The sequence below is a fragment of the Gobio gobio genome (genome assembly GCF_949357685.1).
Source record: "Gobio gobio genome assembly, chromosome: 8".
Classification (NCBI taxonomy): Eukaryota; Metazoa; Chordata; class Actinopteri; order Cypriniformes; family Gobionidae; genus Gobio; species Gobio gobio.
Genome location: NC_137114.1, coordinates 21273913 through 21298529, shown reverse-complemented (window position 1 = coordinate 21298529; position 24617 = coordinate 21273913). Strand labels below are relative to the sequence as shown.

At 43.5% G+C, this 24617-nt stretch overlaps 1 protein-coding gene across 1 annotated transcript; it reads right to left on the bottom strand.

The window, feature by feature from the left end:
• Positions 1–431: 431 nt before the first annotated feature.
• Positions 432–23844, bottom strand: LOC307130335 (C3a anaphylatoxin chemotactic receptor-like; the record flags this gene model as incomplete). Its single annotated transcript, XM_079823299.1, has 4 exons — positions 432–1282; positions 22369–22652; positions 23228–23309; positions 23622–23844. The coding sequence occupies 4 exons, from the start codon at positions 23842–23844 to the stop codon at positions 432–434; spliced, it is 1440 nt and encodes a 479-aa protein (XP_079679425.1).
• Positions 23845–24617: the final 773 nt, after the last annotated feature.

The following is a 24617-nucleotide window of genomic DNA, read 5'->3' as shown; positions in this document are numbered from 1 at the left end:
TTATCTTTCTAATTTATATTTATAATTTGATTATTATTTGTTGTTTGATGTTTTAGTCAAATAAAGCCCTTCAATAAGAATTTGCTAAAATACTGTGAGAGCATAAAAATCCATAAGGAAATTACAATCAAATACATTTACTTTTTGATGCACTGATATATTGTTTGTTTTATTTAGAATAAAGTTCATACATAAATTAGCATAACAAATTGAGCTGTTGCATGCATATTTGTATTTATAAAAAGTTTCACAAACATATATAATGTTCCCATAATCATTAGAAGAGACTTTTACCATTTAGTTCAATGCCACAAATTACACACAGTCATACAACAAACATGCATTTTGAAAGTGATGTTTTTGTTGTTGAGAGGTTTCTAGATATGTACTTCAGTGATTGTTGTACTGGTGAAATTATATGGTTGTCACAATTATTTTAGACTAACACTTTCAAACATTTCAAAAGTGTTTGTCTGGTTCTGCTCATCCTTTTGTATCTGTCTTCCTCTAAGGTCCAGATGATCTTCAGCAAACGCCGTCTCCAGCACCAGCAGCAGAGACTGTTTAAGCTTCTTCTTATATTCATCACACATGAACACATAGAGAATGGGGTTCAGACAGCTGTTGAGATTAACCAGAAAGAAACAGATTCTCATTGCTTCCCAAAATACTTCTGTATCACTGTCAGTTGACATAAGTGCAGTTTTTGCATAAAAACTGCAAACATGATATGGAAAGTAACATATAAAAAATGTCAGGACAACAGCGATAATGACCCGGTACGACCTGAGCTGCTTCCCAATTTTGAGGCGTTTGATTCGTATTCCAATAGCAATGTATGAAGATGCAATGATCAGGAAGGGGATGAGAAAGCCCACTAAAAATTGATATGTGACCAGAAACGGATAAAGAAGCACATGTACAGTGAGGAAAGGGGTGGAGCAGCCGATGGATAAAACCCACACGATCATGCAGATGATCCTGGCTCTAAACACAGTTCGGTTATTTTGAGCCCAAACAACCATCCATGTGCACAGGCACCGGTCCAGACTGATAACTACGAGGAAAATAATGCTAGCAAACATATTTAGTGCTATCGTCATGTCGACAAAGTATATAAAGGAGTTGCACGGAAGATAGTAAGGAATAATATAGGTTGTGATGAAGGATAATATGAAGATGAAGTCTGTAATCGCCAAGTTGAGAAACCAAATAGAGTTGACAGTCGTCTTCATTCTGCAGCCAGTCAGAAATATGACAAGCCCGTTTCCAATTAAACCCACTATAGAGGTTGCAATGAAAATGCATAGGTAAAAGATCTTAAAGCTTGTATAGTGGGAGACGTCTTATTGAATAGTGGTATCGTTTGTTGTGCCTCTGGTCAAGTTTTCAGGTCCAATACTTGTGGCTTCTACATAACAAAAACAACAAAAAGAGAGAGAGAGAACACATGTGAGGGCTGCTTTTGATTTGTTTTGGGTGCATCATCTTAACATTGCTGTGTTTCGTGTGCAACATCATTTTTCCATGCAGTTTCACACACCAAAATACCATTTTCTTAAGATTTTGGGAATAAAAACTTAAAATAAAATGTGATTAATGCAAATAGTTTAAAGCATCAACGAAATTAATTTTTTTTATGGACTTCTCATTTAAATACATGAGGAGTCTGTCCATAGTATTGAATAAGAAACTTTTGGCATTGTCCTCGTGCTTTATGGTCATTACATGGCAATCAGCACCAGATATTGACCACAGTGTTTGAACAAACTATTGCAATTTCATCAGTTGATTTTAGGGAGATTTGTGAAATATTACAAATTTTGAATGAGGTGTTTATGAGTGAATAGTAAATCAAAGCAATGAGTCCACAAAAAGAGTTTCTGTCAGATTTTTTAAAACATACTAAATATTGAAAAAATATTGAAAAATGCACTTATTAGCAGCACTATATTTAAAAAAATGTTTTTACAGTGTAAAGGTGGTTAGATTAAATAAAGAAGATCAGTCACAATCCAGACTGCAAACAGCTTGAAGAAAGAAGAACAAATGCAGTTCAGTCTAACATTAAACTAGTGTTATTACAGCAGTTATAGGTTACATTTTGAACACATTGTTTGGACAAATGCCACTGCATTTCTTTTTATTTAAAAATGTCTTACCCCTTATGTAAATGAAAAAATACAATATTGGGACCCACTTTATATTAGGTGGCCTTAACTACTATGTACTAACATTTTAGTTAATCATTTGATACAATGCACTTATTGTGTACATACATGTTTTTACATTGTACTTACATTTAAAAAAAAATACCTGCATGTAATTATGTCTGTAATTAATTTCTGTAGTTACATTTGTAATTACACAGTTGACACTTCCCTTACACCTAACCCTACCCTTAAACTTACCCATACCACCACACCTGTCCCTAACCCTACCCGTATCCCACCTCAATATCAGCAAAGGTGTTTTGCAATACAATTTGAACACAGTAAGTACATTGTACTTATTTTTTGATGTAAGTACATAGTGGTTAAGGCCACCTAATATAAAGTGGGGCCCAATATTGTTATATATTCATCAACAATCTAAGTGTAATTTTTAAACTGTGAGGCAAATGTATTCAGGGAATACATTTCTATAGAGACTAACATATAGTTTTTAATATTATATTTTATTATATTATATTGTATACTTATTAATAATATGATTAACTGTTTGTATTGATGGTATCTTTTTGCATTTACTACTGAGAGGTGTTTATAAAAACATTTCATATGAATAATACACATATTCAGTTCTTACCTATTTTTGAGCTGTTAATGAACTGGGACAAGCCGAGTCTTGATCTTGGAATCTTCTTAGTCTTGCTGACAGATTGTAGGTTTTATACCAGACAGCAAACCCTGGTACAGCTCTACAGACTGATCTGCTGTTACTGATAGTGGCCATCAGACTTGAAATGATGAAATGATTACAGCTGTATATGGCATCACAGTGGGAAGTGGACATGTACCGCAGAACCTTTCCTACCACAGAATGTTCCTGTAGCTCAAACACAGTCAAATTACATTCAAATGCATGAACTAATAAAAATAATTAATCACTGAAAAAATGTTTCTATAATTAATCTGAAAGTCACAAAAAGTATGTTTGGTCTGAAGTAAAAAGGAAACATTACAGTTTGTTTTTTTAAATGCTTACACAATTTCTGAAACTATGACTCCATTTCTCGAAACTCTTCACACAAAACCACAAAACACACACAACATGCAAAACATCAAATCTCTTGCAAAAACAAAACACTTAATTTAAAACTATTTTAACTCTTCTAAAAATTGTGTTTCTGTCAGGACTAATATCACCAAAGATGATTGATTGACTATTAGCATACAGTTTGGATTGGCGGTATCGTTCTGTTCTGGGCAAGAACTCCCTGCGCATCCATGCAGCCTAGCATGGATAAGAGCAGGGAGAGCAGTAACAAACCCCTTTAGGATAAACAGAACAGAACCAATATAATGTATTGCCGATATCATTAATGTCTATATTTAAATGCACAAAATTATTTGAGAATTTAGTCTGATTCAAGGGGAATCAGAATACCAAATTCTGACTGGATGAGAGGGGGAGCTGGGGATGGAGGAGGGTAAATGAGCTCTGGAGAAACGCGATAGCTGCTGTAGCAACAATGACCCGATTCAATCAGATTTTGGCCGAATGCATACGTCACCGATGGGCCTTTGCACAGTCTCTCGTGACTTTCCTAATCAAATCAACCACAAACAAAGGACTTTTGTGTGTGATCAGGATATCAAGTTAATTAACAACCCAAGGAGCCAGATTGTCTGAGTCTAAAGAATGGAGCATCGGATGGTATAGCCTCGAGACATGCATATGACTTCACATCCGCAAAAACACACATACATAGCGGAGAATGCTTAAAGAAGACTTCCACATACACACGTGTTACTTAAAACATGGGGACTAAAAGAATTGTCTCAATAATGTTCAAATATATATACTCCGTTGATTTCATGTCTTTATACAATGTATTAGAATAACTAGGATGTTTACTGTTGTAAATCAAAACCTGTATGCCAGTAACTGTGATAATCTTTTATACCTGTACGCGCAAGTCGCAGAATGACCGTTCTTAGTATCTCTGTTAACGCAAAAACCTGACGGTGCTACATCTTGTTCAAAAATCACAACAAGATGCATAATTTCAGAAATACCAGCTTTCTAAAGAAATAGAGGCTTAAAATTGCCACCCTATTGATTAACTGAAGAGGAGGGGGTTCAGAGAACAATGGAACACTCGCGCCTTCTCTCCACGGATGCGATTGGATCCTTCCATCTGTCTGGGCTCGGCCACTCCGTCTATAAGAGCAGAAGTTTATCATTAACTCCTCGCACTCCGCCATCCCGAGGAAAGACCACCCTGGCCTTCGCCCCCCCTTGAGAGAAGGATTCCTTTGGCAGCCAGCCAAGAGAGAGACCTGCAAACTTCTGGAGCAACTTTCCTGAACTTCACAGATATTCTCCCGGACACTCACCTCCGTAGCGAACTTCCACGACGATTCGAACTCAGACACGTACACGAGAGAGCCTAATGCAAGTATTATATTTCACCTTTAACTGCTTGTACGAGGTTGTCTTAATTAATCCTGATTCACAAAATCATAAATGTCTGAAGGGCTTTGGTGAAGTGATTGAACTGTCTGTCTCTCTGTCTCTCTCTCATCTCTCTCTGTCTCTCTCTCTCTCTCTCTCTCTCTCTCTCTCTCCCTCGTGGATTCTCTCTCTCTCTCTCTCTCTCTCTCTCTCTCTCCCTCGTGGATTCTCTCTTTCCATCATTTTTTCCCTTTAATTTTATTCGTTAAGTTTGATTTTTCCTTGTTTGTACCATATCGTTTGTTTCTCCTATATACATGCATATTTACCCCTGTGTGATTCGTAGCTTTGTATTCTGTAGTTGTTTTATTAAAACCCAATAATTGCATTAAATTGAATCCGTATTGTTTTGCTCACAAATCTCGAAGTCACTGAAGCGTAAGATCTTAGCTACCCATTTAAGCTTGATTTTCATGTATTACTACTTCAGTAGTACAAATTGGGCAAACATAAGAGAGATTATTTGTCCTGATCAAACAGATCAATGTTTCTTAAGGTTTGTAAGATTGATAATTGATGAAGAAATCAATTTGGATAAAGGTTACTTTTAAATTATTAAAGGTTCCGTTATACGTTAATTTTTGTCTGTACAACAAGCAAATCATATTCATAGACTCATGAATATTCATACCATTTGAATTAATTATTCCCCAGAACTTATTGTTGTTACACTGCTGATAGTATTGAAGGAACTTGTATACTGTGATAGATGTCATATTCCTATAGGTAGATGTGATCAGCTGACAGTCAGCTGATGCAAGCTTGACTAACGTGACCTGACAGAACGTCTCGGTTGCGTATGTAACCCTCGTTCCCTGAAGGTAGTCAGAGTACCGACGAATAGGAATCTCGCTCGCAAGAGCCAATCTACTTTGAGTGTAACTAAACGAGCCATGGCACATTAGCATGCAATGATTGCACCAGATGCTCATGCCATGCTGTGCGGGTATAAATGAGACACAGGTGATTGCATCAAATCAGCCTTTGGCTGAGGAGCCGAGTAGGTAGACAGACACCCCAGCAGGGTACAGAGGACATGGCGACGGGACGTGGCATCTCCGTTCCCTCCTTCAGGGAACGAGGGTTACATACATAACCGAGAAGTTCCCATTCAGTCAGTCACTCTCTACGCCACGTCGGAGTACCGACGAATAGGAATCCCTACCAAAGCGCCATGGCCTCTGCCCCCTTCCAGTGCCCTGTGTGAGCCACCTGAGCTCTCTTACCTGCTCACACGGGGAAGTCCATCACTGCTGTTCCGCATGACCTGCTCAGTGATTATTGGATAACACTGGGAAAGCGTGCCCTAGAGAAGGGGACGCTGCGGAGCCCAAATCATACCCCGAAGGAGTTATGTGGAGTACAATGCTGAGCCGTAGCCCGCAACGGAGAAGGGGGCTCAGTCCCACTGACGGGAAGGCTCTCCCAAGGGAAAGACTTCCCATAGGAGCGACCGTGGAAAGATATATGGGATCCCCGCAGGGTCACTCATATAACCCGAGCCCAATACCGGTTCTCAAGGATTCAGCGGCAAGGGGCCTGATGCCAGACGTTCCGCCACGTCCGGCACCGAGGGTGATGGAGGACTCACAGAGTTTGCTTCTGGAGAATAAGAGCGCCAGAGCGCAGCAAGCCGACAAGAGCCGGGGCCTCTCAGTGCTTCTACCCGTTTGAGGTGAGAACACAGGAGGAGACCGGCTCTACACATAGGCTATAGAATCTAGCGATGGGTAGTATTACCTGAAGGTTTGAGCATTCTATAAGATTAAAATGCATTCTCTTCAAATGCTATTGAAGTCAGAAACGTGTATAACGTTACCAATGTTGTGTGTAACTTTAGAGACGGTCCCTAAATTCACCAGCGTTATGCCAGTCATATCAGATGCGCTGTGGTTCTGCTGTGTGTTTTAAAACTATTTTCGCTGCTGAAATAGAACAAAAACAGTCCAACACAGTATGATGAGTGAATCTCCTGCGTACATCGCACGTTTACCTCTGCTTTGAGTGTAGATTTCAGCGAGTGAGCGCGGCGCGCGCTCTGAACGCCTCTTATTATGAGACATGCATTCATAAACTCAATACACGAGTGAGTGGTTATAATGCGCAACACGATTATAACAGATGGCTTTTGAGAAGACTAAGTTCAACAGCCAGAGTGACTAGTGTGCAGCCGAAATAACGTTATACCCGCAAATGGCGGTTGTTAATGTCAAGCCCTGAATATTATCCCTTAAATGTCACCCTAGCCTTGTCTGAATTTGTTTGTGCGCTTCACGTTATAATTTGCCAGACGTAGTTTTGGTATTGAGGTCAAAGTCCACTTGCCTTGCGTTCGTAGTTTTGACGTGTTCCCCCTATTACAGCGACTTTCTTCTGGCATGTTCTGCAGACAAGGTGACCATCTTAGATTAAGTTTCCCTCAGGACTTTTGTAAAAGCTAAAATATGACAACGCCTCAGATTTGGTCCTTTTAGAGGCTGAACAATCCCCCGAGTGCTGTCACTGCCTTCTTCCATTTCTTCTCATTCAAAAACAGCGGTGCGCTGCGTCAGACTGACGCTGACTGGACAAGATTTACCGCGAGTTTTCACAATCGTGATAATCACACGCGGTTTTAAAGATAATTAAATTTTATACGATATTACTAACCGTCACTAAATTTTATCGTGGTTTATCGTGAAACCGGTAATCGTTTCATCCCTAAACCAATCACATGGCAGTTCCTTCAATGCATTTAGGGGTGTGGTCCTGGTCAAGACAATCTCCTGAACTCCAAACTGAATGTCAGAATGGTAAAGAAAGGTGATTTAAGCAATTTTGAGCGTGGCATGGTTGTTGGTGCCAGACGGGCCGGTCTGAGTATTTCACAATCTGCTCAGTTACTGGGATTTTCACGCTCAACCATTTCTAGGGTTTACAAAGAATGGTGCGAAAAGGGAAAAACATCCAGTATGCGGCAGTCCTGTGGGCGAAAATGCCTTGTTGATGCTAGAGGTCAGAGGAGAATGGGCTGACTGATTCAAGCTGATAGAAGAGCAACTTTGACTGAAACTCGTTACAACCGAGGTATGCAGCAAAGCATTTGTGAAGCCACAACATGCACAACCTTGAGGCGGATGGGCTACAACAGCAGAAGACCCCACCGGGTACCACTCATCTCCACTACAAATAGGAAAAAGAGGCTACAATTTGCACGAGCTCACCAAAATTGGACAGTTGAAGACTGGAAAAATGTTGCCTGGTCTGATGGGTCTTGATTTCTGTTGAGACATTCAGATGGTAGAGTCAGAATTTGGCGTAAACAGAATGAGAACATGGATCCATCATGCCTTGTTACCACTGTGCAGGCTGGTGGTGGTGGTGTAATGGTGTGGGGGATGTTTTCTTGGCACACTTTAGGCCTCTTAGTGCCAATTGGGCATCGTTTAAATGCCACGGCCTACCTGAGCATTGTTTCTGACCATGTCCATCCCTTTATGACCACCATGTACCCATCCTCTGATGGCTACTTCCAGCAGGATAATGCATCATGTCACAAAGCTTGAATCATTTCAAATTGGTTTCTTGAACATGACAATGAGTTCACTGTACTAAAATGGCCCCCACAGTCACCAGATCTCAACTCAATAGAGCATCTTTGGGATGTGGTGGTACGGGAGCTTCGTGCCCTGGATGTGCATCAAATCTCCATCAACTGCAAGATGCTACCCTATCAATATGGGCCAACATTTCTAAAGAATGCTTTCAGCACCTTGTTGAATCAATGCCACGTAGAATTAAGGCAGTTCTGAAGGAGAAAGGGGGTCAAACACAGTTTTAGTATGGTGTTCCTAATAATCCTTTAGGTGAGTGTATATATATATATAATATTCATATGTGATTACTTTTGTGGGTTGAAGTGAAACACGAGTGTGGGATTGAATTACGGAAGGCATTGGTGGTTCTAGCGAAAACCCTAATTTCTCTCTCTGCTTGCATCCAGTTGCTGAAGACTCTAAAAGCTGTGAAAACCTTTTGATGTGATTGAAAACACTCATCTCTCTCTATGTTTGCATCTAGTTACAGGAAACGCCAAAAGCAGTGAAAGCCTGTTGATGTGGTTGAAAATACTCATCTCTTTCTCTGTTTGAGTACAGTGGAGAGCCTGCTAAAGCAGTGAAGTATACGTACCCTCCTCTCTGTCTGAGCCCAACGAAGAGTCTGCTAAAGCTGTGAAGTACACGTACCCTCGTCTCCGTCTGAGTCCAGTGAAAAGCCTGCTAAAGCGGTGAAGTATACGTACCCTCCTCTCTGTCTGAGCCCAACGAAGAGTCTGCTAAAGCAAGTACACGTACCCTCATCTCTGTCTGAGTCCAGTGAAAAGCCTGCTAAACGGTGAAGTATATGTACCCTCCTCTCCGTCTGAGTCCAGTGAAAAGCCTGCTAAAGCGGTGAAGTATACGTACCCTCCTCCCTGTCTGAGTCTAACAGAGTCTGCTAAAGCTGTGAAGTGTATGTACCCTCCTTGCTGCCTGAGTTCAGTGAATAGCTAAAGCTGTGAAGTACACATACGTTCCTCTCTGTCCGAGTCCAGTGAAGAGCCTGCTAAAGCTGGGAAGTACACATACCCTCATCTCTGTCTGAGTCCAGTGAAGAGCCTGCTAAAGCTGCAAAGTACACGTACCCTCCTCTCTGTCTGAGCCCAACAAAGAGTCTGATAAAGCTGTGAAGTACACGTACCCTCATCTCTGTCCGAGTCCGGTGAAGAGCCTGCTAAAGCTGTGAAGTATACGTACCTTTCCAGGGCTGGCCCAAGTCCTTATGGGGCCCTAAGCAGAATTGTATTTGGGGGCCCCTCGGTGCCACCAATACGATTGACTATTGTCAATTCTTGATAATTCGCACACCCAGTATCAAAGTTAGTAGTTGTAGCTGTGTGGCTTACATCATGTCTGCCTGTCATGTTTTTACCCTTACACAGTTTTTAATTGTAACAGTAGCAAACCCACAAGAGTGGGCAAGTGTTAATATCCAAAGCCTTACAGTTCAGACTGGGATATGTACTTTTTTTTTTTTTTTTTTTTTAAGTAGCCCATCTCATACTGAAAATGCTCACTTTTCCCCAAGATTCTTTGATTTATAAAAGGTTCAAAAGGACAGCATTTCTCTGAAATAGAAAGCTTTCAAAGAATCCTAAAAATATTGTAATATAAAAACTGATAATCATAAATGTCTCTTGAGCATCAAATCCTCATATGAGAATAATTTGTGAAGGGTCATGTGACACTGAAGACTGGAGAAATGATGATAAATTCAGCTTTGATCACAGGAATACATTACACTTTAATATATATTCACATAGAAAACAGCTGTTTTACAATATAATAATATTTCACAATATTACTGTTTTTTGATCAAATAAATGCAGCCTTGATGAGCAGACGAGACTACTTTTAAAAACAAGAAATGTTGATTTCTTTCGAACATTAAACAGAGCTTTATTTTGGTGAAAATAAAATTTTATTTTTTTGCATTCCATTCGACTGTGTAGAAAGAACCTTTTTATTTTCTAAATAAAAACTTCCAAAATGTAGGCTACACAACTTATAATTCCAAGGGGAACTTGCAGAAAAACATTTACTGAGAAACTGGAAGCTATGCTGTAGCCTACTCCGTCCAAAGCATGCAGCACGTCAGACAAGATATTCACACTAGGGGTGTAAAGATACACTCGTGTCCCGATTCGATATGCATCTCGATACTGAACTCATGATACGATATGTATCCCGATATGTAGCCAAAATCAAGAGTGTTTTTTTTATTTATTTTGTACTTTTTTATTATTATTAAAATAATAAAAGTATTGTTAGTGTATTATTATCAGGACCCAACAAATATTTCATACATTATTATACATTATATTAAACATTATAGGCTATATAGTTGTTTAATGTAATAATTTCACTGAAACTCCGTAAACTTTTCATTTTTTCCCTCACGCATTACTCGCACTTTCAATGCAGGCAGCATCTCTCCCCATGCTTGCTATGTCCCAGCTCTCCCGCTATTAATGCACTATATATATAGAATAAACCGGGTACAAGGAGCCGTTTAAATGGTGTTTCCACTTTAAATGGTGTTTCCGCTTTAAATGGTGTTTCCGCTTTAAATAATGTTTGCGCTCTCACTGGAGTGCCGTTTAAATGGTGTTTCCGCTTTAAATAATGTTTGCGCTCTCACTAAGGAGTGCCGTTTAAATGGTGTTTCCGCTTTAAATGGTGTTTCCGCTTTAAATAATGTTTGCGCTCTCACTATAAGGAGTGCCGCTTTAAATGGTGTTTCTGCTTTAAATAATGTTTGCGCTCTCACTAAGGAGTGTCGCTTTAAATGGTGTTTCCGCTTTAAATGGTGTTTCCGCTTTAAATAATGTTTGCGCTCTCACTAAGGAGCGCTGCTTTAAATGTTGTTTCCGCTCTAAATAATGTCTCACTTTGAAGAGTGACGTTCCGGCAGCAAGAAAACAAGAAAGCATGTCAAAATGACCACTCAAACTGTAAATGTTTAGCTCATCCAAGAATGTTAAATCTGCATTTACTCCCTCTCATGTTGTTTTCGCGCGTTACGCAATCATTTGAACGTCCGTGATTACTACAGTGTCTACTACAGTCCATGTTTACTAAATCCATCCATTCATAAAAAGGTTACCGGGCGAACTGACGAGTATGTTTTAGCGCCGACTTTCTCGCACTGGGACTTTGAACCCTGGCTTATCCTGTATTCTTTTTTTTTTCTAAAGGACTGAGAGACAAAACCATGGTGGAGGAAGGGGCCACATGTTCTTTTTTTTTGTAATTTGTCAAGTTTTTTTTTATTTTATTTTATTTTATTATACATTCACTTACAATATGCAAAGATGAAGCCATAAACCAGAAAACATAGCCAGAGGTTCAGGGACGGACAAATGTCTCGGTTAAGGATGTAACCCTCGTTCCCTGAGGAGGGAACGGAGACGTAACGTTAGTGACTAACGAATGGGGGTTTCGCTTAGAAGCCTATCAACTTCGAGTTTAGAGAAAACGCCCAATGGCGTGCCAATGCCATGGGGCATGCAGAATTTGTATACGTAACTCCGCCTCACCGCGTGAGTATATAAGGAAGTACGTGGCAATATCGCATTATGTTACCTGCTTGAGGAGCCAAGACTGAACTCCTGCGTTCCAGGTAGCACAGCTGATGTGGCAACGGGACGTTACGTCTCCGTTCCCTCCTCAGGGAACGAGGGTTACATCCGTAACCGAGACGTTCCCTTTCGTTCAGTCACTACGACGTAACGTTAGTGACTAACGAATGGGGGTCCCAATATAATCCCGCCACTCAGCTGTCTTCCAGTGCCCTGCGTAAGTGTGAGTACCCTGTCGTAAGACTAGTACGGACGAAGGACCCCCAGTTATCACAGGATTACCAAGGTACACTGGGAAGCATCTCCCAGTGAGGGAATGCCAAGGATGCCGACCCGTGGGGAGGACTTAAGAGACATATATGAGCCGGCTAGGGGCTGCATATGGAGATCTCAAGGGTACCAGCCGAAGGTGGATTTTTAACCCTAGGGTTAGCGGGGGACACGCCAAGGGAAGAAACCCGCTCACTGCGGAGACTTACGGTGAAATACTCGTGTGGGGGTCGCCGGAGGGGAACCATGCACACGGGGCACCTGGCCGGAGACGAGGGTCTGGGCTCGCTAGAGGGCAGACACACAGGTATCGGCGTAAGCAGTGCTGGAGGAGCTCAGGGCTCTCGGGGGAGCTCACCTGAGGAAATATCGCACGTATCCAGTCCGTGGAGTGGAGTGGAGTGGCGAGCAAGCGAAGACACCCGAATGAGTTGGGTGTCGCCCAGCCTGCAGCTCTGCAGATGTCTGTCAGCGAGGCGCCATGCGCTAGAGCCCAAGAGGAGGCCACACTCCGAGTGGAGTGTGCCCTCACACCAAGGGGACATGGTCGACCCTGCTGCTGGTAAGCCAAAACAACGGTGTCCACTATCCAGTGAGACAACCTTTGCTTTGAGAGAGCACTTCCCTTCCGCTCTCCACCATAACAGACAAAGAGCTGGTCTGAGGTCCTGAACACTGCGTCATGTCTACGTAGGCGCGGAGGGCGCGTACTGGACAGAGCAATGCCAAGGCTGGGTCTGCCTCCTCCAAAGGCAGCGCCTGCAGGTTCACTACCTGCTCTGAAGAGAGTGGTAGGAACCTTGGGCACATATCCAGGCCGGGGTCTCAGGATCACGTGAGAGTTAGCCGGCCCGAATTCCAGGCACGCTTCGTCAACCGAAAAAGCCTGCAGGTCCCCGACCCTCTTAAGAGAGGCCAATGCGGTCAGCAGAGCCGTCTTCATCGACAGGAACTTAATATCAACCGACCGCAAAGGCTCAAGGGAGGCCTCTGCAGAGTACTTAGAACTACTGAGCGGTCCCAAGAGGGTATAAGAGAAGAGAGTGACGAGGATTCGGTCTCCAAAAACCTGCCGCGTCCCGTCTAGGAGCCACACGTGGAGGTTCCACAGCTGGGGACGCAGGTGCCATGAGGTGCCCCGTCTCTGAGTAAGGAGGTCCGGTCTCAGAGGAATAGGCCAGGGAGGGGCTGTCGCAAGGAGTATGAGTTCGGGGAACCAGGTCCGGCCGAGCCAGTACGGGGCGACCAAAAGGACCTGCTCCTTGTCCTCCCTGATCTTGCACAGGAGTTGTGCGAGTAGGCTCACTGGGGGGGAACGCATATTTGCGTAGGCCCCGCAGCCAGCTGAGCGCCAGTGCATCCGTGCCGAGCGTGCCCTCGGTCAGGGAATAGAACAGGCTGCAGTGGGAAGAGTCGTGGGAGGCAAACAGATCTACCTGTGCGTCGCCGAACTGTTCCCAAATCAGCTGGCCGCCTGGGGATGGAGTCTCCATTCTCCCGGGAGAGGCTGAAACCGCGAGAGCTCGTCGGCTGCGTGGTTCAGGACCCCCGGAATATGGACAGCACGAAGGGACCTCAGGCGCTTCTGACTCCGTAAAACGAGATGGCGGGCGAGTTGAGACATACGGCGGGAGCGTAGACCGCCCTGGTGGTTGATGTACGCTACTACGGCCGTGTTGTCTGTCCGGACAAGCACATGTTGACCCTTCAGCAACGCTCGGAAGCGGTGCAGGGCGAACCGTACTGCCAGCAACTCGAGGCAATTGACATGCAGGAGGCGCTGGGGTCCTGTCCAGGAGCCCGCGGCTGCTTGTCCATTGCACATGGCACCCCAGCCCGTGGCAGAGGCATCCGTCGATACGACAACATGCCTGGAAACTTGTTCTAAGGGCACACCGGCCCGTAGAAACTGAGGTTCGACCACGGGGTGAGCGTCTGTAAGCAGGCCCGAGTCACTTGGATCCGGAGCGTGCAAGACTGCCATGCCCATCTCGGGACTCGATCCCGAAGCCAGTGCTGAAGCAGTCTCATATGAAGCAATCCGAGCGGCGTTACCGCGGCTGCAGATGCCATATGCCCCAGGAGCCTCTGAAATAGTTTCAGTGGGATCGCACTCTTGCTCTCGATTTGACGGAGGCAAGTCAGCAGAGACTGCGCGCGCTCGCTCGTAAGCTGCGCGCACATGGCGACCGAGTCGATCTCCATACCGAGAAAAGAGATCCTCTGCACGGGGCAAAGTTTGCTCTTTTCCCAGTTGACCCGAAGGCCCAGACGGGCTAAGTGGTGGAGAACCAGATCTCTGTGTCCGCAAACCTGCTCTCGATAGTGGCCCAGTATGAGCCAGTTGTCGAGGTAGTTCAGGATGCGGACCCCGTGCTGCCGAAGGGGCGCAAGGGCTGCCTCGGCGATCTTCGAAGACGCGAGGGGACAGAGATAGCCCGAATGGGAGAACCGCGTACTGATATGCCCGCCCCTCGAAAGCAAACCGTAGGAACGGTCTGTGTCGAGGAAGGATGGAGACATGGAAGTAGGCGTCCTTCAGGTCGATCGCTGCAAACCAATCGTGAGGACGAACGCATTCGAAAAGGCGTTTCGCAGTCAACATCTTGAACGGAAGCCGGTGAAGGGATCGGTTCAAGATGCGAAGGTCCAGGATTGGTCTTAACCCACCGGTTTTCTTGGGTACAATGAAGTAGGGGCTGTAGAACCCCGACTTCATTTCGGCCGGAGGGACAGGCTCGATCGCACCCTTCGCCAGTAGGGTGGCAATCTCTGCACGCATGACGGGGGCATGGGCCCCGGTCACGGTATAGCGGACTCCCCTATAACGGGGAGGAGCCTGCGCGAACTGAATCGCGTAGCCGAGCCTGACGGTCCGCGCAACCCCGCGGGACAGCCCCGGAAGCTGAAGCCATGCTTCCAGAGACTGCACCAACGGGGTCATACGGACGGCAGACGTACCCAGGGTGGGGCAGCGAGGCAGCGTTACCGGCCCGGACAGGGGAGGCTGTTGGGCGTCCCGGGGTCGGGGCACGGTTAACGGCTGCGTCCTGACAGAGGAGACCAGGGAAGGACGCACGTTCCACTGGGGTCTGCTCTGCCAGGGGGCGGGCGACAGAGAGGGATGCGAGTTGCGAGACCCGAGGGTAGCGCGCACTGTCATCACCGGTCTCTGGGTCCTCAGAGACAGGAACATGAGTTCTTCCCAAGCGCTGCTAGCCCGGGGGCCAGCAGCGGAAGGATTTTCCCCCGGCCCTCCACCGGGGGAAGGAGAGGCCCTGCTACCATCTCCTGGGAAGAACTGGAACCCATCTCTGAGTTGTCCACCTCCAGCCTGGCATTTAACCCTCAGAGCCCGACGGCATCGCCCACGACGTCACACGGCACCTCCGATAAATATCTATATTATTTCATGAAACTTTTATCGATTTTCTTACCGTTTTTTCCAGCAGAAAGCTAACGAGCTAGCCATCACGGGGGTGTCTTTGGTGTCTTTGTAGCCTTTACAGAAGGTTTTCTATCCAGCCTGGAACATGTGCATCTTTTTGGAGTTGTTCAGCAATAAATCAAAACGCTTACATCCAAGATATATCCACTTGATGTCCATAATTTATAAATTTTCCGTCATTTTTGCCGCTAGCGCGATGCTAGCTGCCATTTTGGATGAGGGTTTGACCAATGACAGGCTGATCCGTCATCCACGTTGGTGTGCGTCATTACGCGAACCACAGCTCTGTTATTGTGGAGAGATAGACGCATGGCTAGTGTTGTGGAGAGAGAGAGAGAGAGAGACGCGCTGCAGTTTTGTGGAGAAAGTTTGAGGAAAAAGTTTGAGAAGAAAGTTTGTGGAGAAGTTCCTGATAGGAACTGTTTTGAGGCTTGGCACCAGTAAATATCCAAAATCCAAAGAGGCCAAAAGCGCCTGGACTTTTTTTGGAAAAATGTAAATAGTTTTGGTTCTGTATAAGTTATCATGTTTATTCCTGAGTTCCAGGACTCCAAAGACTTGAACAAACTGTTTTCCAGAGGAAATATGCTTAGCTTTTATTTATTTGTGTGTGTTTTCAATAAATATTTGAGTGATTCAATTTCCGTTTTATGTTTTCATTTGTCTTTATGGTCCCCTAAACTTATTTTACATTCAGGTGACATCAATGCAACACAAAAATACTGACAGTGCAACTTCTCTTGAAAAAAAAGAGGTGTGTCAATTGTCTGTGCTCAACAGGGTTGATGTTTTACAAGCTTTTTTAGTAAATAACACCAGGCGGAAAATTAATTGTAAAAATACCCTTAGGTCTTAAAGGGTTAACCAGTCTGGGTAGCGGACTGGGCGACATCCTCAACCACCTCCACGGCGCGGCCCAGGTGAAGGCTGCTGCTGGGGCCGGGCGGGAAGAGGGAGGGCGCCCTCGGCGGCGAGCGGACTGAGGCGACTGAGCCGGCGGCTGGTGCAGGGGCCCAACAGCTGTCGGGTGCCGCCCCCAAAAACCAATCGCGCAACCACGAGCACCCGCGACTGGGCGGAGTTCCACACCAGCGCGAGACTCACGGCTGCCCGAGATAACATGGCTGTCAACTTTAGGTCAGATCAGGCAGTGCTGACACACCCGGAGGCGGAGCACAACCTAATCGTCATCCCCAAAGGACTCCAGCCCACCTTGGGATGCGGCGATCGACATCTCACTGCTATCCGGAGCGTGAACTGAACGAACGGGGCGTCAGAGACGGGCCGTAGATTCAATCCAACACTCGCGGGAGCGATGTATAAGAGGGGGGCGTGGCCCGAGGAATGAACGTCGGGGTTCTTAATACCACAGCACCGCCCTCAGGTCACCCTGGCCACCAGCCAAAGTACCATCTCACTCGGGGACGGTAGATTGGGGTGTGGCAGAGGGGACTCTCTCTCCTCACGGAGATCATTGAGTCTCGACCGCGACATCGCGATGGTCACGCCCCCGCAATGGAAACGTGACACATCCGCAAACACTGCCCGAACGTGCTGAAGCCCAAACATGCTCGAGCAGTGAATGCGTCCATAGACAGCAGCGGAAAATCGATCGCACCCGGAAGTGCACGGGCGAGCCGTCTTGAAAAAGACGTGCCACGCGCAAGCTCTTTTTGTGTGAGGAAAGCCTCGCAGTCGATGCCGAAGCGCCCAGGGAAACACACACCAGCTGTCAAACGGACCACTGCGCAGATCAGCAGGCAGGAAGTATGCGATCACTGGAACGCGCCGTTACACCAACACCGACTGGAAAGCTGCTCGTCTCGAAGAAGCTGACAGAGTCTCAGAAGGCTGTAGGAGTGAAGAGGTAGGTTCTCTTGGCTCCGAAAGCAGAACATAATGCGATATTGCCACGTACTTCCTTATATACTCACGCGGTGAGGCGGAGTTACGTATGCAAATTCCGCATGCCCCATGGCATTGGCACGCCATTGGGCGTTTTCTCTAAACTCGAAGTTGATAGGCTTCTAAGCGAAACCCCCATACGTTAGTCACTAACGTTATGTCGTAGTGACTGAACGAAAGGGAACATTACATCATTTGAGTTCGGAGAAAAATAAATAAATAAAAATGAAAATAAACAAACAGATGAGGAAGCATCAATTAAACACAATCCTTCCCACAAAATATAAAATAATAATAATGAAATGAAAAAAAACAAAAACAAAACAACAACATTATATTAATTACCAATAGGCCTACATTAATTAAACAAAAACGCCAAAATTTGAGCATACATTCAGAGTTTTAGTAGCCTTTTTGTTACAAGAGGTAGATATGGATTTAATATAGATCTTAACATCTTCTTGAAAGTGAGAAAAATTGGGGGTAACTTTAATAGTTTTACATTTGTGGATAAAATATTTAGCAAGAAAAATTATTAGGTTGCAAAGAAAAAAAATATTTTCATCTTACTTCACATAAATGAAAAACCCAAACAAAACATCCTTGAAATAAAGCTCAAAATCTTTATATATATTGTTTACAATGAACTGGCAAATATCTTGACCAAGTTTTCTTGTATGACCACAATGCCAAAAAAGATGCAAGATAGTTTCTGGTTGTGAATCACAAAAAGTACAATTTGCATCTATACTTAATTTAAACTTTGACACCATGAAAGTTTTGACTGGGTAATATCGATGAATAAGTTTAAAAGAAATCTCTTTGACCTTATTTACCAAAAGGTACTTGTTAGAGAGAGTCCAAACCTTCTTCCATGAGATATTTTCCACTAATGAATTCCATTTTGTAACAACATGAGGAGTGGAAACACAGTCATTGAGAAAAAGAAAACAAATATCTCTATTATTTTTTAATGTAGATTTAAAACATATTCTGCCTACATACATGTCAGCCGGGTCTGGGAGAGGCATTTCAGAACTAGTCAAAAGACTATTATGGCCTTTAAATAGCATAACAACACCATTAGGGATGGCACCAAATACAGTGGCAAACTGTTTAGGAGCAACAGGAATATTAAAGTGAGAGAGAAATTCTTGATAAGTAAATAAGTAACCATCCTGATTAAATAATTGGCTAACCCGATTGATCCCATTCTTAAACCAGTTTTCAAAAAACAAAGACTTATGTTTATAACAAATATTCCTATTATTCCAAATGAAGTAATTGGTCAGAGAAAATTTTTTTTTGAAAATCAAAGACCACGCTAATAGTGCTTGTTTATGGAAATTAGAGAGAGCAACAGGGATCTTCTCAATGCTGAAATTACACATCAACAGAAAATTCAAACCTCCCAACTGAGAAAAAACATACTCTGGTATAATATTCCAAATACTGAATGGATTTTTTAAGTAATTCCTCAACCAGTTGATTTTAAAAGTATTATTTAACGTTGCAAAATCAACAAAATTAAGACCACCGTTACTGAAGTTGTTGGATAAAACTGATTTTTTGATATAATTTGCAAATCTTTTGCAAATCTTTGATACAATTCTGAAGTGAGGCCATCTACACCTGGCGATTTATTAACCTTTAAATTGTTGATAGAATCGAGAACCTCAACTAATGTAATGAGGCGATCACAAAAATCTTTATCAGGAGCACTAATACAATTAATGTTACCTACTGAGGCCATAAAAGATACAGTGCTGTCATGACAAAATCGGCTGCTATAAAGATTCTTATAGAAATCTGAACAATATTTGGCTATTTCTTTTGGGTCTTCAGAAAGAGAGTTGCCCATTTTCAGCTGATGAATATTGTTTTTAGACAGAGACTTTTCCAATCTAAAAAAGTACGCTGAATTTTGTTCTCCCTCTTCAAGCCAGCGTCTTCTGGACCTTACAAAAGAACCTTCGGCTTTTAATTTATAAAGTTCATCCAATTTGTGTTGATACTCACAGAGAGTATTATTTTCTTCCACAGATAATCGATCGGGGCATTTAGATGACAAGTATGCAATGGTGGAAATTATGTCCTCTTCTTGGGCTCTTTTAAGTCTAGCAGTATTACTACAATAGTTTCTGAAAAATTTGCCCAATTCAAATTTAAGCAACTCCCAATGTTTACCATAAACCTGTCCTGCTTTGGCTTTAGCCCAAAATGAATGAATAAACTTTTTTACCTCCAAAATAACTCTCATGTTTCAGTACAGAGCTATTAAGTTTCCAATATGAGTTATAAAATTTATCAGAAGTCACTGGAAGTAGATCGATTTTGATTTGTATTGCTTTATGGTCAGTCAACGGGGTAGATAAAATATCAGTACTAAAATTATCTTGAAGCACCTGGGAAACTAACCATAAATCAATTCTTGATTGCTTAGACCTTGAATTATTACACCAGGTAAAAGTTGTGTTATGAGGATGCTTAACTCTCCAAGCGTCAATCAGATTGAATCTTTGCATTAACATTTTAAGCTTTGTATTTGTACTTGAACAAGATCCTGGAGGCCATCTATCAATCGTATTATCTAATGTGATATTAAAGTCACCACCCAAGAGTATGTGTGCATTAGGGAATTTGGCTAACCAATTAACAATTCTTTCTTCTATCCTATCTAAAACATCATTTTCTGCCTTTGAATTGCATCCATAAATGTTTATGATAATTAGATTAAAGTTATTAATTTCAAGAACATGACACACATAATGTCCATTAGTATCAAAGTCTGTATAAGGGAGTTTTCCAGCAAACAAGTTCTTGAGTGTACAAACACCCGTAGAGCGTTGAGAAGCATGAGAACAAAAAATGTCATTTCCCCACTGAGATTTCCAAAAAGGCACATCCTCAGAGATGCTGTGAGTCTCTTGAAGAAAACAAAAATCTGTTTTACGTAGTTTGACAAATAAAAAAATGGCTTTCCGTTTGGGGTTTCAAATTGTTCCTAAGTCCCCTGGCATTGAGTGAAATAGAGACATCAAAATAAAAAATTTGAATAAAATAACAAAAATATAATAAGTCACTTGAATATTTTTTCAGAACAAAAGCACAGAGACAACTGCTAAACGTGGTAAGAACAAAAAGCACCACATCAACTGTAGGTACATAGGTATAAACGGGCAAAATATTAATATTTAGCAATCATGTCTTGCTATAATGAAAATAGTCCTGGTCAAAGATGAAAAAGGGAAAAGTACCAAATTCTAAATTGAACGTAAGGTAAAAGAAAAAAGTGGCGATGAAAAAGAGCTTGTTGGTTTTTTTTTTCTTTTTTTTTTTCTCTTCTTATAAACAAGCACGTAAACAGAACACCTTATCTCAAAGTTGCGAGAATTCAGCCGGGCGGAAAGATCTCTTTTTTCTCCACGAAGGCCAGACCGGCTACAAAGTAAGCAACCTTTCCTGCTTTCCGTGCCTCGTCGACTAATGGCCACAACTTCATTCTACTTTCTCTGTCAGCCTTGCAAAGATCCTCTCTGAAGCGCAGGCCATTTTCCCGTAGATAAGCGGAGTTTTTGGCTGCCGCCCATACTGCTGCTCTGTGTATAAGCGAAGAGAACTGGATGATTACACCGCGGACAGAATTCATTTTCTTCACACCAACACGATGCACAGTGTCGATCACATCCGGAAGACGATCAGCGTTTTCTGGCAGTAATTTCTGACAAATGCCAACCACTTCTCTCCTTACACTTTTGTCATCGATATTTTCTGGCACGCCGTGCAATAGGGCTTGGGCGTGTGACGTCATCACTTGGCGTGGCGGCCATGTTGATGGCCTCCTTTACTTCTACTCGGACTACTACGCACTGTTTATAGACGTACTCCCTCTCAGTCGTGTCTCTTAATTTGATTAATTTGGTGTCGAAAATGGATTAACTTTCCACCGCTTTCCTGCTTGGAGGCGCAACCATGGAGACCAAGTATCCGAGGTAACAAGGAAGTCGTCGGCTTTCACAAAAGGATAAAAGGATTTTGTCAGATAAAGTAACGATTCACATGGTGTTGCCAAGCAAGAACGAAGACATGACATTCCTCTATAAGATTGTTTCTGTATGTTGTGCTCTGACAAACATGAGCCCTAGCATTGTGCTGAAATAAATGTGCATTAAATACAGCCATAAGTGTCTGTTGCATCCATACCCACAATCTTCACAATAAATATACTTAAATCAGTATAATGTGCAAAAGCAAGAAGTGTCACACAATCGCAATAACCGTATAATGTGCAAAAGCAAGAAGTGTCACACAATCGCAATAACCGTATAATATGCAAAAGCAAGAAGTGTCACACAATCAGATATTTTTCAGTGTTTATTTGCAAGTAGTGCAACCTGAGAACACAGAACGGTGCAGAATGCTTCAAGGTAAAAGGTTAACGTTACATAGGCTTCATGATCTGCAGCTCCTGAACTCATCCATTTGTGAACTGCAAATTTCATATGAATCCAAACCGTTAATAGTTCCAATTTTGTCCATATACCGGTCCCTAGCTTCCCTATTTAACGTATCTCGGTAAATTCCACATCCTTTTCGGGATTTTAACATAGTTTTTCTTTCTCCCAACTCTGCTTCTCCTCGTTCGATTTGCTGTATGTTTACATTCGTGAGGCCATCAACATAGCCGCCACGTCCCAGAATGCAACGCAGGGCCCGAGCCCTATTTCAAATTCCAACGTCTGGAATACCGCTCCAACTCAGTGATGCATGACTCCAATGTGCCGATCCGATTGCTTTCTTTCAGTAGCGATGACTCGACTTGGGAAACTTTGGCCTTCACCTCATTCACATCATCACACACAGAGTTCAGCTTTTCTTTTAATCCGGCAATGTGAGAAGTGTTCACCGCAATCATCGACCTCCAGCTTATCAGACCGTGTGTTGATGAGCTCAGACAGTTTAGTAATAATGTCGTCCGCGGACTCACCTCGGCCTTTCTTTGAGGGAGGCTTCATTGGAGTATCAGGGAGCGAAGGGAAATCTACTTCTGACATCACTGAAAATTCCATTTTCTCACCAGGACCATAGTAATCGTGACAGCTGTCGACAAGAACGTTGTAGGCAGAAGAGCTGGCTGGCGGCGCATCCGTGTCAAAAGCGATTTCTTTCTTCTTCGTTGCAGAATTCTTCCTTTTTTTATCAGTTGACATTTTTCTCAATGAACAAACCGTAATGCCTGACTAGCACTTAGCATCCAAGTAAGGCATAGACTGATATCAAGTCCGTTTTATTGCTTAAAAACAACTTTGTTGATGGGCGCTATGGTCTCAACACCTGAACTCACGCCGCCATCTTGCGCTCCCCCGATATCCGGGCCACATGTTCACTGGGGTATTGAGAATGAGGAGATACGTCATGGTCGTGGGCGGAGTCTGAGCCCGTACACCATTCTGGGATCCCACGCTATCGGTTGCCAGGGGTAACATTGTAAGAGCGATACAGAGATCAAAGTAGGAAAGACGGCTCGAGGAATTATCATCGCGGCGTTTAAGCGGAGAAATTACGAGAAAACTTAGAAGAAATGGAGAAGAAGAGGTCTCTTACAGGGAGAAACTTACTATCACGGCGTGAAGGGAGGACACAAACGCAGAGGATGCGTATAACAGTTTATTAGAACAAACAGAAAGTCAAATAAACATCCGACGTGTGCAGGGACACACACGTAACAAAATAGACTGTAGAACAGAATCCAGAGCCGTCCGTACAGCGAACTGCGGACACAGGCTGTGGAAAACACCCCTGGTGCCAGCCCAAACGGGACGCAGAAAATCTCCTCGTCTAGGCGTCCTGAGCACAACAGCGGGAAACAGGTAAGACACGAGACACAGATCACACCGTACAGGACAAACACTAATCTACTGACAACCAGGGAACGACACAGCTGGGAATATAAGGGAGGAAGGGAATAAGCGACAGGTGAGGGAAAACAGCTCGTGATCAGAACACACCTGCGCTGAATCTCAGCGCTGATTGCCCTGGCCACGAGCTGCCGAAATAGACAGGACAAACACTGACAACAGGAAGGCCGATGACACACCCTGAAACCGTGACAGTACCCCTCCCCTCAGGGACGCCTCCTGGCGTCCCCGGAGGACTCACCATGATGCCGATGGAATTGGTCGATGAGAGCGCGATCCAGAATGTCGCGAGCCGGAACCCAGCATCTCTCCTCCGGACCATAGCCCTCCCAGTCTACCAGGTATTGATGACCTCTACCCCTACGTCTCACATCAAGGAGTCGCCGTACAGTGTAAGCGGGAGACCCGTCGATGAGTCTGGGAGGCGGAGGGACAGAGGTCTGGGGCTGAAGGGGGGAACGCATGACGGGCTTGATCTTAGAGACATGAAAAACCGGGTGGATATTCTTAAACTGGGGGAATAATTTGAGTCGAACCGACACCGGACTGAGCACCTTAGTGATGGAAAACGGTCCAATAAATGTGGGTCCCAGTTTACGTGAGGGGAGTCTGAGAGGAATGTCCTGAGAAGACAACCAGACCTTCTGCCCACACACGTAAAGTGAAGATATTGCCTGTGATGTTGACGAGGCGTTGTGGCCAGACCCAGCTGTGCGGCAAGATGCTGCCTAATTATTTTTCTTGCCTCTTTTTTTTTACTGTAATATATTTTTTCTGATTTTTTTTTTCAGTTTACTGTTTTTTTGTGAGAATATTTTTGTTCAGTCCCATGCAAATATATCTGTTGTGCATATGTTGCACTGACTTGTTTACCGTAGTGAAAAATAAAAAAAATAAAATGTTTCAACAGCATGTGTGTGTATCTGCAAATATGCATGTGAACAATTTGATAAAAATTGTAGTATTATGCAAAGCATACTAAAGATGAGGGTGCTTTTCATTATGCCCAACAGTGTGTAGTTGGTTAGACAAAAATCTGGTAATATGAATGAAGTGTGTGCCATTTCGTGCAAAAGTTTGATTTTGATAATGCTATGTGGTTTTATTCCGTTGTGTTGTGGATTTATTTCGTTGTGTTGTGAACTTATGTATGCTTTTTAAATTTCGTTCTGTTGTGCACTACTGGGCCACCGTACAAAACCCCTCAATTCTCCTGCAAAATGAAACTTAACATTCA